This window comes from Acinonyx jubatus, chromosome E2 (assembly GCF_027475565.1).
Source record: "Acinonyx jubatus isolate Ajub_Pintada_27869175 chromosome E2, VMU_Ajub_asm_v1.0, whole genome shotgun sequence".
In the NCBI taxonomy this organism is placed as follows: Eukaryota; Metazoa; Chordata; class Mammalia; order Carnivora; family Felidae; genus Acinonyx; species Acinonyx jubatus.
The window spans coordinates 48,964,486-48,979,851 of record NC_069396.1 but is presented as its reverse complement, the minus strand read 5'-3'; the positions used below and the strand labels follow the sequence as shown (position 1 = coordinate 48,979,851).

Below are 15,366 nucleotides of genomic sequence, written 5' to 3'. Positions count from 1 at the left end.
GGCTGGAGAAGACAGGAGCTCCTCACAACAGGGCAACGTCAAACTACCAGGAAAGACTGCAGTACTGAGTGGTCTCAGTTCAACTGTCTCCCTGAACTAATTTTATTAAGGCCGATTTTAGGTCACCTCTTCGGAATATAAATTTTTGTGAAATTCCGGAGGTGATCTCAACACAATTTTCAAATATACCATTTCCCCCATTCATTAATTTAACAAACACTGAGCACCTCCAAAGCCCCCAGCACGTTAAGACTCTGCAGATCCAGAACAAGTCTCTGCATTTATGGAGCTTACATTCTAACGGGCATTCATTCTAGCACGTCCATCAGACTTTTGTACAAGGCCTGATAAAACTCGTCCTTTCCAAAGCCTCTCCCCTGAATAGTATTTAATAATAAAGCTCAAAGTTCAAACTGTACTCGCTATACAACCCACAAGCATTCTCTGCTGCGTGCCCTCCTGACTACTGGGATATGTTAAGCTGGGGCTGAACACTGACTTTAGTGAAACAAACAAGTTCTTTTGAACTTTCTGATTGGAAGAATTCACGGGACACTGGGGTTTTCTTTTTAAAAAATCATTTTATGCAACTATTTTCCTGTGTAGATTCTCTGTTCTTACCACTCCTATTGCTTTTGTAAGATTTACCACCGGCGTGGATTCTGTGATGAATGGTAAGGTTGGATCGCCAGCTGAAGCTCTTACCACAGGTCTCACACTTGTAAGGTTTCTCCCCTGTGTGAACTCTCTGATGAGACTGTAGCTGTGAAGAGCGACTGAAGACCTTGCCGCACACATCACATTTGTACGGTTTCTCTCCAGTGTGGACGCTCTGATGCAGCTGAAGACTTGAGGCCTGACTGAAGTGCTTACCACACTCCCCACACTTGTAGGGTTTCTCTCCCGTGTGGACCCTCTGATGCATGTCCAGATTCAAGCTCCACTTGAAGCCCTTCCCACACTCCTCACACTTGTACGGCTTTTCTCCAGTGTGCACTTTTTGATGGGCTTGCAGGTGTGAACTGCGACCAAAGCTCTTCCCGCACTCTTCACATTTAAAAGGTTTCTCTCCGCTGTGAACTCTCTGATGTGCCAGCAGATTTGAGGCCTGCCTGAATACCTTCCCACACTCCTCACAATTATATGGTTTCTCTCCTGTGTGGATTCTGCAGTGAATTTTGAGATCTGCTCTACGACTGAATCCCTTCCCGCACTCTTCACATTTGTGTGGCTTCTCTCCGGTGTGGATCAGCTGGTGAATCTGAAGTCGGGAACTCTGATTGAAGCCCTGCCCGCATTCCTCACACTTGTAAGGTTTCTCCACGCTGTGGGCCTTCAGATGGATTTGAAGATATGAACTCTGACTGAAGCCCTTCCCACATACCTCACATTTGTAGGGTTTCTCCCCTGTGTGGACTACCAGATGAACTTGATAATGGGAGTTCCTCCTGAAGCTCTTCCCACACTCATTGCATTTGTATGGTTTTTCTCCTGTATGGACTCTCTGATGGGCTTGAAGATTTGAACTCAGAGTAAAGCCTTTACCACACACATTACATATGTAGGATTTCTCTCCAGTGTGGACTCCCTGATGGGCCTGAAGACTTGAAGGCCGACTAAAGCCTTTACCACATTCCTCACATTTGTAGGGCTTTTCTCCTGTGTGGACTCTCTGATGAATGTATAGATTTGAGCTACAAATGAAGCCCTTCCCACACTCCTCACATTTGTATGGTTTCTCTCCTGTATGGACTCTCTGATGGGATTGAAGATGTGAATTCCGACTGAAGCTTTTACCACACACATCACATCTGAATGGTTTCTCCCCAGTGTGGACCCTCTGATGGTCCTGCAGATGAGAGGCCTGACTGAAGGCCCTCCCACACTCCTCACAACTATACGGTTTTTCTCCTGTGTGGACTTTGCAATGAACAGTAAGTGCTGATCTACGACCAAAGGCTTTCCCACAGTCCTCACATTTGAATGGCTTCTCTACAGTGTGGACATTCTGATGGGTTTGCAGAAGTGAGTTCTGACTGAATCCCTTGCCGCACTCACCACACGTATAGCCTTTCTGTCCCACGTGAACTCTCTGATGAATACGAAGAACTGAGCTATAACGGAAGCCTTTCCCACACTCACTACATGTATGAGACCTCACCTTTGAGTGTAACTGTTTATGAAGATCAAAGGTGGAGAGGTCACTGAAGGTTTTTTCACATTCATTACATTGGTAAGGTTTCTGTCCTGTGTGAATCACACTATCACTATCCTGGTTCAATGCTGAAACCTTCATGCCGTCTTTCTCATAATCATCGTGGCAATAAGATTTGTCACTTCTGTGTATCCCATGATTAAGGGGATGTGAAATCCAACCGATCGCGTCAACATCTTGTTTACACCGACACAGATGATTTTTCATGGAAATTTGCTGATATCTGTTCTGATAACTCTGCGACTCAGTCAAAGACGTTTTCCTCCAAGAGTCCTGGACTCTCAGAATTGGAAACTCTGAGTTTTCAGTACCACTGGGACCAGCCACTTTACAATTTAGCATACAGTTCTCATCTTCAGAAATTTGAATAGACAGTCCCGCTCCAAGCTGGCAGGGGGAATCACCCTGCTTGTGAAACTGAGAACTATTTCTCATGGAGTTCTGCCATCTGGTTAGGTCACTTGCGATGTGTTGCCAGATTTGCCAGCAGGAAAGCTCTTCATGTGGTCCTCTGTCTTGAAGAGTCCTCAGCTCACTTTGACTGTTCCCTCCTATAGGGACAGAATTCAGACATGAGGACAAGTGAAAGCATGGTTCAGAGTCAAGATTTCACACTTAGGACACAGTACAAGACTTTACTGAACCTCAGGATGGTCCGGCTTATCTTTTTCACCACGTACGAAATACTCTGGCTTATATACTGATAGAAACCAAGAGGTAGTCCATTAAACTCCCAACCGCTTAGCATCAATGAAACCTACTTGAAACAAAATTACTGCCATCTGACATACCATTTAAATCATGTCAGAAATGACATGTCTTTCCCACCACAATGCATGATCAGTAAGGACAAGCGTGTTGCAGTGTTGATAGCTTTTGACAGTGCGTCGCAGCTAGCAGGCACTCAAGAAGCGCATGCATAGATGAATCCCAATTTGAGGTCTGAGATGATGATGATGATGATGATGATGATGATGATGATTAGAATTAGAATTATAAATCCCAGTTTAAGTGTGAACAGGACAGAGGAGCCAAAGAACTTTTACAAGTATTTGAAGTAAGAAAAGAAGGGGCACCTGGGTGGCTCAGTCGGGTGAGTGTCCAACTTCGGCTCAGGTCATGATCTCATGGTTTTTGAGTTCAAGCCCCGCATCAGGCTCTTTGCTGACAGCTCAGAGCCTGGAGTCTGCTTTGGATTCTGGGTCTCCCTCTCTCTCTGCCCCTCCCCTGCTCACACTCCTGTCTCTGTTTCTCTCTCTCAAAAATAAACAAACATTAAAACAAAAAAAAATTGAAATAAGGGGTGCCTGGATGGCTCAGTCGGTTAAGCAACCGACTTTGGGTTGGGTCATGATTTCATGTTTATGGGTTCGAGCCCCACCTCAGGCTCTCTGCAGACAGCGCGGAGCCCGGACCCTGCTTTGGATTCTGTGTCCCCCTCTCTCTCCGCCGCTCCCCGCTTGTGCTCTCTCTTTCAAAAATAAACATTTAAAAACATTTTTGAGGGGTGCCTGGGTGGCTCAGTTGGTTAAGTGTCCAACTTCGGCTCAGGTCATGATCTCACGGTTTGTGGGTTCGAGCCCCACATCAGGCTCTGTGCGGATAGCTCAGAGCCTAGAGGCTGCTTCAGATTCTGTGTCTCCCCCTCTCTCTGCTTATCCCCTGCTTATGCTCTGCCTTTCTGTCTCTCAAAAATAAATGTTTAAATAAATAAGTAAATAAAAATTAAAAACAATAAAAATAAAACATTTTTTGAAATAAGAAAAGGACGGGTAAATACAGATTACTAAGAAAGTGAAAGGCGGCACCAGAGGCAGCAGTACACCAAGGGGGTACTGAGGAGAAAATCAAAGGTGCTAAAGAAAGAAAAGCATGAAGACTTATGCACTAGATCCTTCTGAGACTTTTGTATTATCTAAAATTTTTTTTAATGTTTTTATTTTTTGAGAGAGAGAGAGAGAGAGAGAGAGAGAGAGCGAGCTCACGCGCATGAGCAGGGGAGGAGCAGAGAGAGGGCGAGACACAGAATCCGAAGCAGGCTCCAGGCTCCGAGCTGTCAGCACAGAGCCCGACACAGGGCTCAAACTCACCAGCCATGAGATCATGGATGACCTGAGCCGAAGTTGGACACCTAACTCACTGAGCCACTCAGGCGCCCCTGTACTATCTCTCTAAATATACCCTAATCACCCTCCCCACACTACCCTGCCAAGTAAGAATCAAATTTAGAGGCCAGGGACGAACGCCGACTCTTTGAAGACAGCGTGGAAAAATTTTGGATATAGATCCATTGGTCTTCAACAAGAATAATTTTCAAAGTGAAGAATGGTTTCTTAGTGAGCTGGGAAATCAATTCCATAGCTTACAATATTTAGAAGAAACAGATCAGAAATGATTAGAGAATCATTACAAGCAATAAAGGTGTCATTATATGAAACGCCTTCAAAAGTCATACATTTAAATACACACACAAACACAATGTCTGAGGTAACAACGTTAAGATCCACTTCTTATTATACATGTAGATTTTGGAAGCAGCAAATGGAATGCAGTTGGGCAAATCTTTCAAGGGAAAGGCAAACTCACAAGCTTGCTATTTTCTGAGACCTTTCATTCTCTGATACAAGAGACACAGAAACTGAATATTTTCCCTTCTATGGAGGAGCTGCCTAACCGGACAGAAGAATCCACAATTAAAAAAACAATTCCTCCCCAAATGAATATGCTCTGCTACTAATGGAAAGTCACAGGGAAAGAATGTTATTCAGTTTGGTTATAATGACAGTGCTGCAGGTTCTGTATAGGTTTCTGTACAAGTTGGTGCGGGTCAATTTGTACAGAAAGGCAAACACACACATGCACACGCACATATACCAGGGGCACCAGAAACATCAGAATTAGGTCAGGAATTCATTTAAAGACAAAAACTGGTTTGCAATATCCCCTATTCACGTGGATCTGTTCACCACCTATCAGCTATCTCCATTGAAGGCAGGTTTCCCTCTAAAGGAACTCATTCATTTATTCAACAAATATTTACAGATCCCCTGCCATGTACCAGGACTGTCCTAAGCACTAAGGATAGTGAACAAGAAACAGAAAAATCCCCCCACTTTTAAAAATTACACTCCAGTGAGGAGAGAAAGGTAATAAGCAATGAACAAAAATATATGTGAGGTGAGGACCAGGGCTCAGACACAAAATAAAGCAGGGCACAGAGAGTAGAAAGGGGAAGTCATTTTCAACAGGGTGGTCAGAGCCCAACATGATATTAAAACTGAGTGACCCAAAAGAAGGAGAGAAGGGGCCTGAAGGATTGGAGGTGGAAAAGTATTCCAGGCAGAGAGAAGAACGAGTGAAGGGCTCTGAGGCAGAAGCTTCCTTTGTGGGTCTGGGGAACGGCAGAGAGGACGCTGTAGGCAGAAAAGATGGGGCAAGAGGGAGGACAGATGTATTCGGAAAGGCAGTGGGGGATGAACGGCAGACCACAGAGGACGTTCTGGAGGCTGTTGTCAGTGGTTCTCATTCTACGTAAATGAAGCTGTAAAAGAATTCTGAACAGAAGACTAGCCTAACCTGGCCTGAAGTTACAAAGGATCACTCTGGCTGCTACTTGAAGAACAGACTATAGGAGGAGTCACACAATCCAGGAAAGAGCTGTGGCAACTTGGACACGGGCAACAACACAGGGGTGGCGAGAAACAACAAGGATGGTCAGGAAACTGAGAACTCACACGTGCTTGGTTCTTACCCACATTTCTCTCCATCTGGGCTGCGGTCTTCATCGACCAAAGCTTCTCTTCTCTTTCTATACGCCATTTATCTTGTTTCAAGGATTGGTGTCCTAAGAACATGCAAAGTCACGAGTTAGAACGAACACATGAGAGGGGCGCCTGGGTGGCTTAGTCAGTTAAACGGCCAACTTCGGCTCAGGTCATGATCTCACAGTTCATGAGTTCGGGCCCCGCATCGGGCTCAGCGCTGACAGCCTGGAGCCTGCTTCAGATTCTGTGTGTGTCTCTCTCTGCCCTCCCCCCACTCTTGCTCTGTCTCTCTCTCTCTCTCAAAAACAAATAAACGTTAAAAAAAAACTAAAAACAAAGAACGCACACACAAGGGCTAAAATTTACTGGAAACTTTTTGAGTTCCAACTGCATATCCGAGGTATCGAAAGTTGTGTTTTTCCAACCTGTTTTAAATCATGACCCAAAAGCTAAATACATAGCATTTATTTCATGACCCAAATACATACCTAAAGATATGTACTGTTGAAACAACATTTGAATGCTCTATTTCTGACCGATGTCCGTGTTCACTAAATCCCTCCCACTAGCCCTCACACACTCCTGCACTCAGCCAGTTTTTGCTGCAATGCATCCTCAGAAGCTGATATCCTCCACCTTATTTATTTCATTCAAAGTTGCTCACAGACCTCAATAAACCAGTTTTATAATGCATTAATGGGATAGGAGTGAAATCTGAAATCAAACAGGCAAAGCGTAGCAGTATACATAGTCCATTTATAGTTCTTTACCAAACCCAAATAAAAAAGACCTAAAAGATCCCGTTCACAAAGACCAGAGACATCCTGTGTCCCGTAGGAAATGGAAAAGTTCAATCCCCAAACTCAGAGAACCATCTCAAGAGCCCCCAAAGGTCACAAAGATACTCCAGAGGGGGGCTGTCCTCACCCACGGAGACCAGGTTCCTGAAGTTTTCTAACATCACATCCTGGTACAGCTTCCTCTGGGCAGAGTCCAGCAGTCCCAGCTCCTCCTCCGTGAAGGCCACTGCCACATCCCTGAACGTCACTGCCTCCTACGACAAACACACACAACCTCCATCTTACACCCGATGTCCACTGCGAGAGGTGGGAAGGATGGGGGGAAGTTGCTCTGGCCCCTGAGCAATGTGTAGGTTTCCCAGCGCCACTCCTACCCTACCAGTGCCACACGCGGATTTCCCACAGCCTCGTCACAAGTGCTGCTATGAGGGGCACCTGGGCGGCTCAGTCGGTTACACATTCGACTTGATTTCAGCTCACTCACGCTGTTTTGGGTTCGAGCCCTGCATCAGGCTCTGCACGGACAACGCGGAACCTGCTTGGGATTCTCCCTCTCTCTCTGCCCCTAGCCCACTCACACTCTCTCAAAATAAATACGGAACCTTAAAAAAAAAAAAAAAAAAAAAAAAGTGTTGCTATGGAAAGGAAAGCTTGTCTATTCACCCGGCCCCTCAGTGAACACTATAAAAAGCAAACTCCCTAGAATTTGAATCGCTGTATCCTATACTAAAAAGGTTTTACTTTTTAACTAACGTTGCCAATTACCCCAGGAACATTTAACAGTTTAGCCGCAGCACTGTTTGATGGCACCTGCCGTCCCACTGAGCTGGGATCAGGTGAGGAGTAGCATTCTATGTGGAAATAATCCAAAGGGCATGCCAGGTCCCTGAATGAAACACTCTCTCCTCCTGTACCTGTCTTCACTTGAACACGACACTCTGCCTCCAGATCCCTGGTTTTCTTGTGTGAACTTAAGCAAGTACCTTTTTCCCAACCCCTTTTCTTTATATTTAAAATGAAGATGGGGATGCCTGGGTGGTTCAGTCAGTTAAGCGTCCTACTCTTGATTTTGATTTTGGCTCAGGTCATGATCTCGTGGTTTGTGAGTTCAAGCCCCACATCGGGCTCTGTGCTGACCGCTCAGAGCCTGGAGCCTGCTTCGGATTCTGTGTCTCCCTTACTCTCTGCCCCTCTCCTGCTAGCTCCCACTCACTCTCTCAAAAATAAATAAATGTTAAAAAAAATTTTTTTAACAAATTTAAAAGACAAATAAAAACTAAAGAGAGAAGAACTTATGTCCAGCCTTGGAGGACTAAAAGGACATTTTTAACAGCAAAAAAGGCAAGCCCTACTCACCTTGAACAAGCTCATTTTCTCTTTCCTTCTGGAGAAACAGAATCCTAGGAAGACAGACTGAGAAAGGAGAAAGAAGTCAGTGGCAATCAGTCAGGTACGTCATTAACCTAGGGGACAGCTCACTGTGAATCAGCAAGGGCACTCCTTCCTCGGCACGGCGCAGGTGAACAAGCCTTCACAGGCAGAATGAGACATGTATACCAGTTACCCGCCCTCTAGCCCTTCCATAGTAGTTCAAGGAACACCTGCCCAACCACAAAAATGGCTCCACCACAGTGCCCCTGTAGCTTTCGCTACAGGGAATCCCCGTAGGAATTCTTATCCCGGGTATGATAGATATTGAGACCGCACCAGTAAGAGTTGGCTCTGGAGTCAGCGTGCATGGGCTGAAATCCCAGCTAGGCTATTCAGTAGCAGTGTCATCTTGGGCAGATCATTAACATCTCTCTGCCTCGATTTTGTCATGTGCAAGTGGGGGAGAATAACGCTACCAACGTCCTGGGACCACGAAAGAGGTGGAAAGCTCCCAGAGCCCTTCCAGTTCCTTATTTCTTTGCAAATGCAGGGACACATTCTGCAGAATAAGACTCTATAGTTTAGATTCTCTCTACCGAGAGAATATTGTTAAAATACACAGAGATCAAAGGTTGTCACTCTGTCGGGTGAGAGTCTTATTAACTGCTCCACATCTCCGGTTGTCTTCCTAATAATCTGAAACCTCAATGACAATATTTAGAGAGACATGGCCAACTTTTTACAAAAGTTACAAAAATAAGTGAAGTTTCTTTCTTTTTTTCTTAATGTTTATTATTTATTTTTGAAAGAGAGAGAGAGAGTCTGGGCAGAGAGAGAGGGAGACACAGAATCCAAAACAGCCTCCAGGCTCCAAGCTGTCAGGACACTGCCTGAAGCAGGGCTGGATCTCACAGATCGTGAGATCGTGACCTGATCCGAAGTCAGATGCTTAACCCACTGAACCACCCAGGCACCCCAAGTGAAGTTTCTTTTTAAGCAGGAAGTGCACTTTTGACAAGTATGCATGGAGATAAAGAAAACTAATAAAACCCAAGCTTCTACAACAAAAAATAGGTTGACAGTCCTGACCTAATTTAAATAAAAAAGACAGACATCTGAGTTGTAACCATACTGTTATAAATAAAGGAATGTATAAGAAATAAATAGGTAGGAAGAAAAAGTTCCCCCTCTGGCAGAAGGCAAGGTAAAAAAAAGTAGAATGAAAGAAAGATAGTTAGAAAATCATCAATGGATGCCAAAAAATGGTGAAAGTTTGGGAATAAATAAATAAAATATTAACTGCAAAAGGGAAAACAGGAACCTGGCAGACACCTTACCCAAGAAAACAAATTTGACACCAGCAGTTGGGTCAAACCAACAAACTGACAGGTGCCTCCCGTGATGCACCAAGAAGGTGGCCTTACCACTGACTTCTGTAGCATCCCTGTTGCTAACGTACAGCCTGAATCAAATCATAAACAAATATCAGATAAACCAAAAAAGAGGGACATTCTACAAAAATAATTTGCCAATATTCTTCAAGAATACCATCATCTAAATTACAGAAATGAAGTCTGAGGAATTATTCTATCTTTTTGTTTTAGGTAACCTTTAAAAAATTTTTTTAAACGTTTAATGTTTAATGTTTATTTTAATGTTTAATGGGGCAGGGGGGAAGCAGAGACACAGGCAAAGAGAAAATCCGAAGCAGACTCCAGGCTCCAGGCTCCAAGCTGTCAGCACAGAGCCCAACGCGGGGTTTGAACTCACGGACTGTGACATCATGACCTGACTCGAAGTCGGACGCTTACCCAACTAGCCATCCAGGTGCCCCAAGGTTTAAAAAAAATTTTTTTTTAATGTTTATTTTTGAGAGAGAGAGAGACAGCATGTGAGCAGGGGAGGAGAAGAGAGAGAGGGAGACACAGAATCTGAAGCAAGCTGCAGGCTCTGAGCTGTCAGTACAGAGCATGACATGGGGCATGAACCCACAAACCAAGAGATCATGACCTGAGCCGAAGTCAGACACTCAACTGACCGAGCCACCCAAGGCACCCCAAGTTTTAAGTAATCTTTATATCCAACAAGGGGCTCAAACTCATAACCCCAAAATCTGGAGTCGCATGCTCTACAGACTGAGCAAGCCAGGCGCCCCAGAATCATTCTAGAATAAAGACTAATAAAACAAAAACTAAGTTCAACGCATATCACAGGACTGAACCCTGAACTAAAAAAAGGAAATTGCTCTCAAAGACTTTCTTGGAAAAACTGAAAAAAACTGAAATTTGTACTGTGGATTAGATAACAGTACATTATTATCATAATTAATTCCATATTGATCAGTCTATAGCTCGCTCTCAAATGTGTTTTTTTTTCAGCAAAAAAACATAACAATATACAAGTATGATAAAGCTGTGAAAGAGAAAAAAAAGGGGGAGGCCTTGAAAGCTAACAGCAGCAAACAGCTAGAGCTTGGTGTTTGCCACCGATCAGTGAGAATCTGACAGGGCCACTCAGTGATCATGATGAACAGAAAGAGGACAAGACACAGGATGCCTGGGTGGCTCAGTCAGTTAAGAGTCCAACTTTGGCTCAGGTCATGATCTCACGGTCCAGGAGTTCAAACCCTGCGTTGGGCTCTGTGCTGACAGCTCAGAGCCTGGAGCCTGCTTCAGATCCTTTGATTCCTCTGCCCCTCCCCTGCTCGTGCTCTCTCTCTCACTCTCAAAAATAAACATTAAAAAACAATTTTTTAAAAAAGGATGAGACGCTTTGTAACACAGACACAAAGATATTCTTTGTTGTAGCCCACCCCCAGCTAACATGAGTGACTAGTTTATTAATAGTGACAATTGCAGTCTCATTTTGTTTCTCCCATCTACTAGACAAAAATTATTACAACATTCAGTCATCAAATTGCTTCTGCTTCCTGACAGCATCCAAACCAGATCAAACTCTCACTGCTTAAAACTCCCCAACTCAGTTAACACAAGGCAAAAACCCTGTAAGCAGCCCCACTTAATAGCCTCTTACCAAGACACCCTGGGTGTGTGGGCTTCCTTGCTTCCACAAGCTGAAACCAACCTAATGCTTTGATTACAGAGACGTCCCTGGTGGTTTGAGGCTGACACTCACTGACAGAGCAAATAGGCAAAATATAAGTTAGTAACTGATGAATCCGATGAAGATATGAGACTTCGTTATGCTATTTTTGCAACTTTTCTAGAAGTCTGAAGGTACATAAAAAGAAAAAGTGAGGGGTGCCTGGGTGGCGTAGTTGGTTAAGTGTCCAACTCTTGATTTCAGCTCGGGTCGTGATCTTGCGGTCCCTGAGTTCAAGTCCCACATCGGGCTCTGTCTGCACTGGCAGTGTGAAGCCTGCCTGGGATTCATTCTCTCTCTCTCTCTCTCTCTCTCTCTCTCTCTCTCTCTCAAAAATAAATAAACATTTAAAAAATGTATTTTAAAAAAAAGGTGAAAGAAAATAGGAAATAGTCATAGCTATAAGAACAGTAATGGGGCTCCTGGGTGACTCAGTCGGTTAAGCGTCTGACTTCGGCTCAGGTCATGATCTCACAGTTCGTGAGTTCGAGCCCTGCGTCGGGCTCTGTGCTGATGGTGCAGAGCCTGCTTGGGATTTTCTCTCTCTCTCTCTGTGTGTCTCCCTCTCTCTCTGCCCCTCCCCCACTCACGCTCTGTCTCTCAAAAACAAACATTAAAAAAAAAAAAGAATAGTAATAATAGCAGTAGTTCTGATAAAGGTGAGTATAGCAAAAATATCTTATGTTAACAGTAACTACTAGCTGATCTTCAAACTTCCGGAAGAATTTCTCTATTACAAAAGATGGCAACAAATTCACTCCCTAATTACACACATCCTCCAATCCCTCCAGTTTGACTCTACACTTGCCAGCTGCCTTCTGCTCAAGTCAATACACTGCAAGCAGACACAACAGCTGACAAGAACGAGTCGGCGGGGGGAGGGGGGGGCGGGGAGAAACCACTGGACTGAGCTGGGCTATGGTGTACCCAGCTCAGTTTTATCTGTGACCTCCAGCAAGGTCCATTTTCCAGGTCTCAGCTTCCAGACAAGAGCCTTTTCCTGAGCTTCTGGAATTTTCACATGCACAGGAATCTCCCCAGAATCTTGCTGGAATGCAGATTCCTGGGCCCCATGGGCAGAAAGTTTAAATAAAAGGTCTCGGTGAAGGGGCTCAAGGATGAGCATTTCTACCCAAGTGATGCCAAGGCCACTGCTCTGTGGGCCACAGTTTCAGGAGCACTGCAGTATCCCATCTGGACCAAAGAAAGCAACCTCCACTAAACACAAATATACATAGAGCAACCAGACAGGCTAAAATGTTGTTGTTGTTACTGTTACATTCCAAGGTTATACGTAGTTAACATTTGTATTTATATGCATTTCTGTATTTTCCATAATGATTAGGTTACTTCTATGATATAAGTATTATTTAGGGGCGACTGGATGGCTCAGTTGGTTAAGTGTTTGACTTTGGCTCAGGTCACGATCTCACAGCTCGTGAGTTCGAGCTTCACATCAGGCTCTGTGCTGACGGTGCAGAGCTTGCTTGGGAATTTCTCTCTCTCTCTCTGCCCCTCCCCCACTTGTCCCTCCCCCACTTGTGCTTGCTCTCTCTCTCAGATACGTGAACTTTTAAAAATTAAAAAATATGTATATTATTTAAAACAAATGACACAGACCAAAAATCTACTTTAGAGATTTCGGACACCGAGGTGCCTCGGTAGGTTAAGCACCAGATTCTTGGGTTTCAGCTCAGGTCATGATCTCATGGTTTGGGGGATCAAGCCCTAAGCAGGGCTTGGCGCTGATAGCAGGGAGCCTGCTTGGGATTCTCTCTCCCTCTCCCCCTCCCCCACCTGCACGCACGCACTCTCAAAATAAATACACTTAAAAAACGGCTTAAAAAAATATAAGAAATTCTTAGAATACCCTAAACCTTGCTCTCAAGGTCCCTGCAGTCAAGTCCCAAAATGTTTTCACAATGATTCTAGCCAGTCCCTTATGCTCAAGGAGAATATATCAAAGAGATTCATGAACTCAGGTGATGGCTTCAGAATGTCCCGCTCTGCCTCCTACTACCTGGATGCCCATGAACAAATGGGCTATGTTCTCCACCTCAGTCTCTCCTCATCTTTAAAGTAGGAAAAACATGGGGGCACGTAGGTCCGTGAAGCATCTGACTTTGGTTCAGGTCATGATGCCCAAGGTTCGTGGGTTCCAGCCCCGTGTCGGGCTCTGTGCTGACAGCTCAGAGCCTGGAGCCTGCTTCGGATTCTGTGTTTCCCTCTCTCTCTGCCCCTCTTCCTGCTCCTGCTCTGTCTCTCTCAAAAGTAAATTAAAAATATTTTTTAAAAAATTTTTTTAAGTAGGAAAAACAGCAGTACTTCAAAGAGCCATTGTGTGAGGGGGGAATGTGTTCATCTGTGTAAAGCTTTTAGAATGGAACTCTGCAATGAAGGCTCAGTTGTAATCATCACCGATGCCCAAGTGCGTGTTCCACACTTTCTCCAGTTTACGTGACTATCTTGGTAGAAGAATGGCAAGTCCTACTCACGTGGGGCTCTGTTGCCTCCTCCCTGCAGTGCTTGTTGAGAAGTCAGGGCTGGGGAAGGAAAGGAGGTTGTGAAATACCAGTATTCTTTCCATTCCCAATAAATCACATTCCCCGGTATCAACTAGAAGCAACCCTCTCCTTCCAAAAAAAGGTCAGGAGTCCAGGACAATTCAGCATCCTGGGCTCGCAAAGTCTGAGAAACAGGCGCTTCTCGGATAATTACAGTAGTATTAATAACCACAACACTCCCGCCAGGTAGTTTTAAATCTTTTGCTTGTACTATCTTGGTTTTCTCCCCACGGCACTGTATTAGGAAGGTATTACTTTTACTCCCCTTTTACAAAACAGCAAACCAAGGCATAGAGGGATTAAGTAACTCACCCAATGCGATACCGCATGAAGAGGGGTAGGTCGTAGGTGGGGAGCCAGGACACAGGTGCAGAGAGCCCGGGACACCCTCTAACCCGGAGAAGCACAACCAGAACCCGCCCCGTCCCGGGCACTTCCCCAACGCGAAGAAGCTCCGCCCAGGAGAACGCAAATCACCCCCCCTCGGCCATCTAACCTCCGTTTTTAGCCGCTGCTCCTCTTTCCCTCCCAATGAAAGGCTGGTGGCTGCTGGCCCCGGGTGCGTTCCGGGGAAGTTTGAACGGGTCGTGAACAGCGGACCTGAAACCCTACAATCAGAGAAAAGATGGCTGCTACGGCGTCCTCCTGCGGCGGAAGTGCCTGCGGTCACCGGAGCTCCTGGACTACACTTCCCAGAATTCACCAGCACCACCGTGTTGAATGGAAGTACCTGCGACTACTCGGAGTTCCTGGACTACACTTCCCAGAATGCCGCAGGGAAAAACGTTTACAACCGGGGCTTACAGTCGCTGCGGAGTGCGAGACTATACGGAGGTCTGGACCGCAGGGGCCAACCTGCGTCGCGCTGCGGCTACGGTGACCACAAGGCTCTCCAGACTACCCTTCGCCTAAGGTCGTAGCGGAAAACAGACAAAGCCACGCCCCTGATACGGAAGTGCTCGACTATTCTATTTCACTTCCAGGGATCCCTGAAAGGGTCTCCTGCAGTTGCCTTGCCATTTTAGCACGTCATCTCAGCACTTAGAAGAGCATAGATTCTGTTCACGAAAAGCCGAGAAGCTAAGTAGCACTTTCGATATGCTCAAGGGACTAAAGCACGTAAATCCTTTTTTTTTTTTTTTTTTACCACAGATGCTTCCTAGTAAACCCCAAAGAGCTCCACCATAGGAATAGGAGCAAAAGGAAACTGGGCCTTCATTGGCAAACGTTAAATCAGCTCAGTCCTTGAAACTGCATGAAAGTGAATTGTTGGCATCTTCTGACCCTTGCAGAAGCGAGTGGAAATCCTTTGTTACGGGAAGATGTCGGTCATCATCCTAAGCCTCAAATTATTCCTATCATTATAAAATTTGTCATATCAGTATTAGGCCAAGTGAACTTTAAGGGGGAAAAACATTACTTGGCATAGGGCCACTTTTCGTAATGATAAAAGTTTCAAGGTACCAGAAAGTAATAACTTCAGTTTGTATTTTATAAATCGAAAATTGAACTATGACAGAGAAAGATTCAAACTCAGTTGGAACTGGAGA

At 45.0% G+C, this 15,366-nt stretch overlaps 1 protein-coding gene across 6 annotated transcripts; it reads right to left on the bottom strand.

Annotated features, from left to right (window-relative positions):
- Nucleotides 1-561: 561 nt before the first annotated feature.
- On the bottom strand, nt 562-14,479 carry LOC106973653 (zinc finger protein 226). Of its 6 annotated transcripts, none has more exons than XM_027037726.2 (6): nt 14,313-14,479; nt 13,748-13,795; nt 8,136-8,192; nt 6,907-7,033; nt 5,967-6,059; nt 562-2,766 (listed from the first exon to the last, which is right to left on the bottom strand). In XM_027037726.2, exons 3-6 carry the CDS (start codon nt 8,148-8,150, stop codon nt 578-580), a joined length of 2,424 nt encoding a protein of 807 aa, XP_026893527.1. In that variant the 5' UTR covers nt 8,151-8,192; nt 13,748-13,795; nt 14,313-14,479; the 3' UTR covers nt 562-577. The 6 variants fall into 6 exon arrangements, with proteins under 6 accessions (XP_026893527.1, XP_026893529.1, XP_014926218.1 ...); XM_027037728.2 differs by lacking the exon at nt 14,313-14,479 and adding an exon at nt 14,129-14,262; XM_015070732.3 differs by lacking the exon at nt 8,136-8,192 and having other exon boundaries at nt 14,313-14,473.
- Nucleotides 14,480-15,366: the final 887 nt, after the last annotated feature.

Coding starts and splice junctions, on each gene's coding strand:
- LOC106973653 (XM_027037726.2), bottom strand. Junction 6,060..6,906: donor CAGGAACCTGGTCTCCGTGG/GTGAGGACAGCC, acceptor GCATGTTCTTAG/GACACCAATCCTTGAAACAA. Junction 2,767..5,966: donor CCAGATGGAGAGAAATGTGG/GTAAGAACCAAG, acceptor CTGTCCCTATAG/GAGGGAACAGTCAAAGTGAG.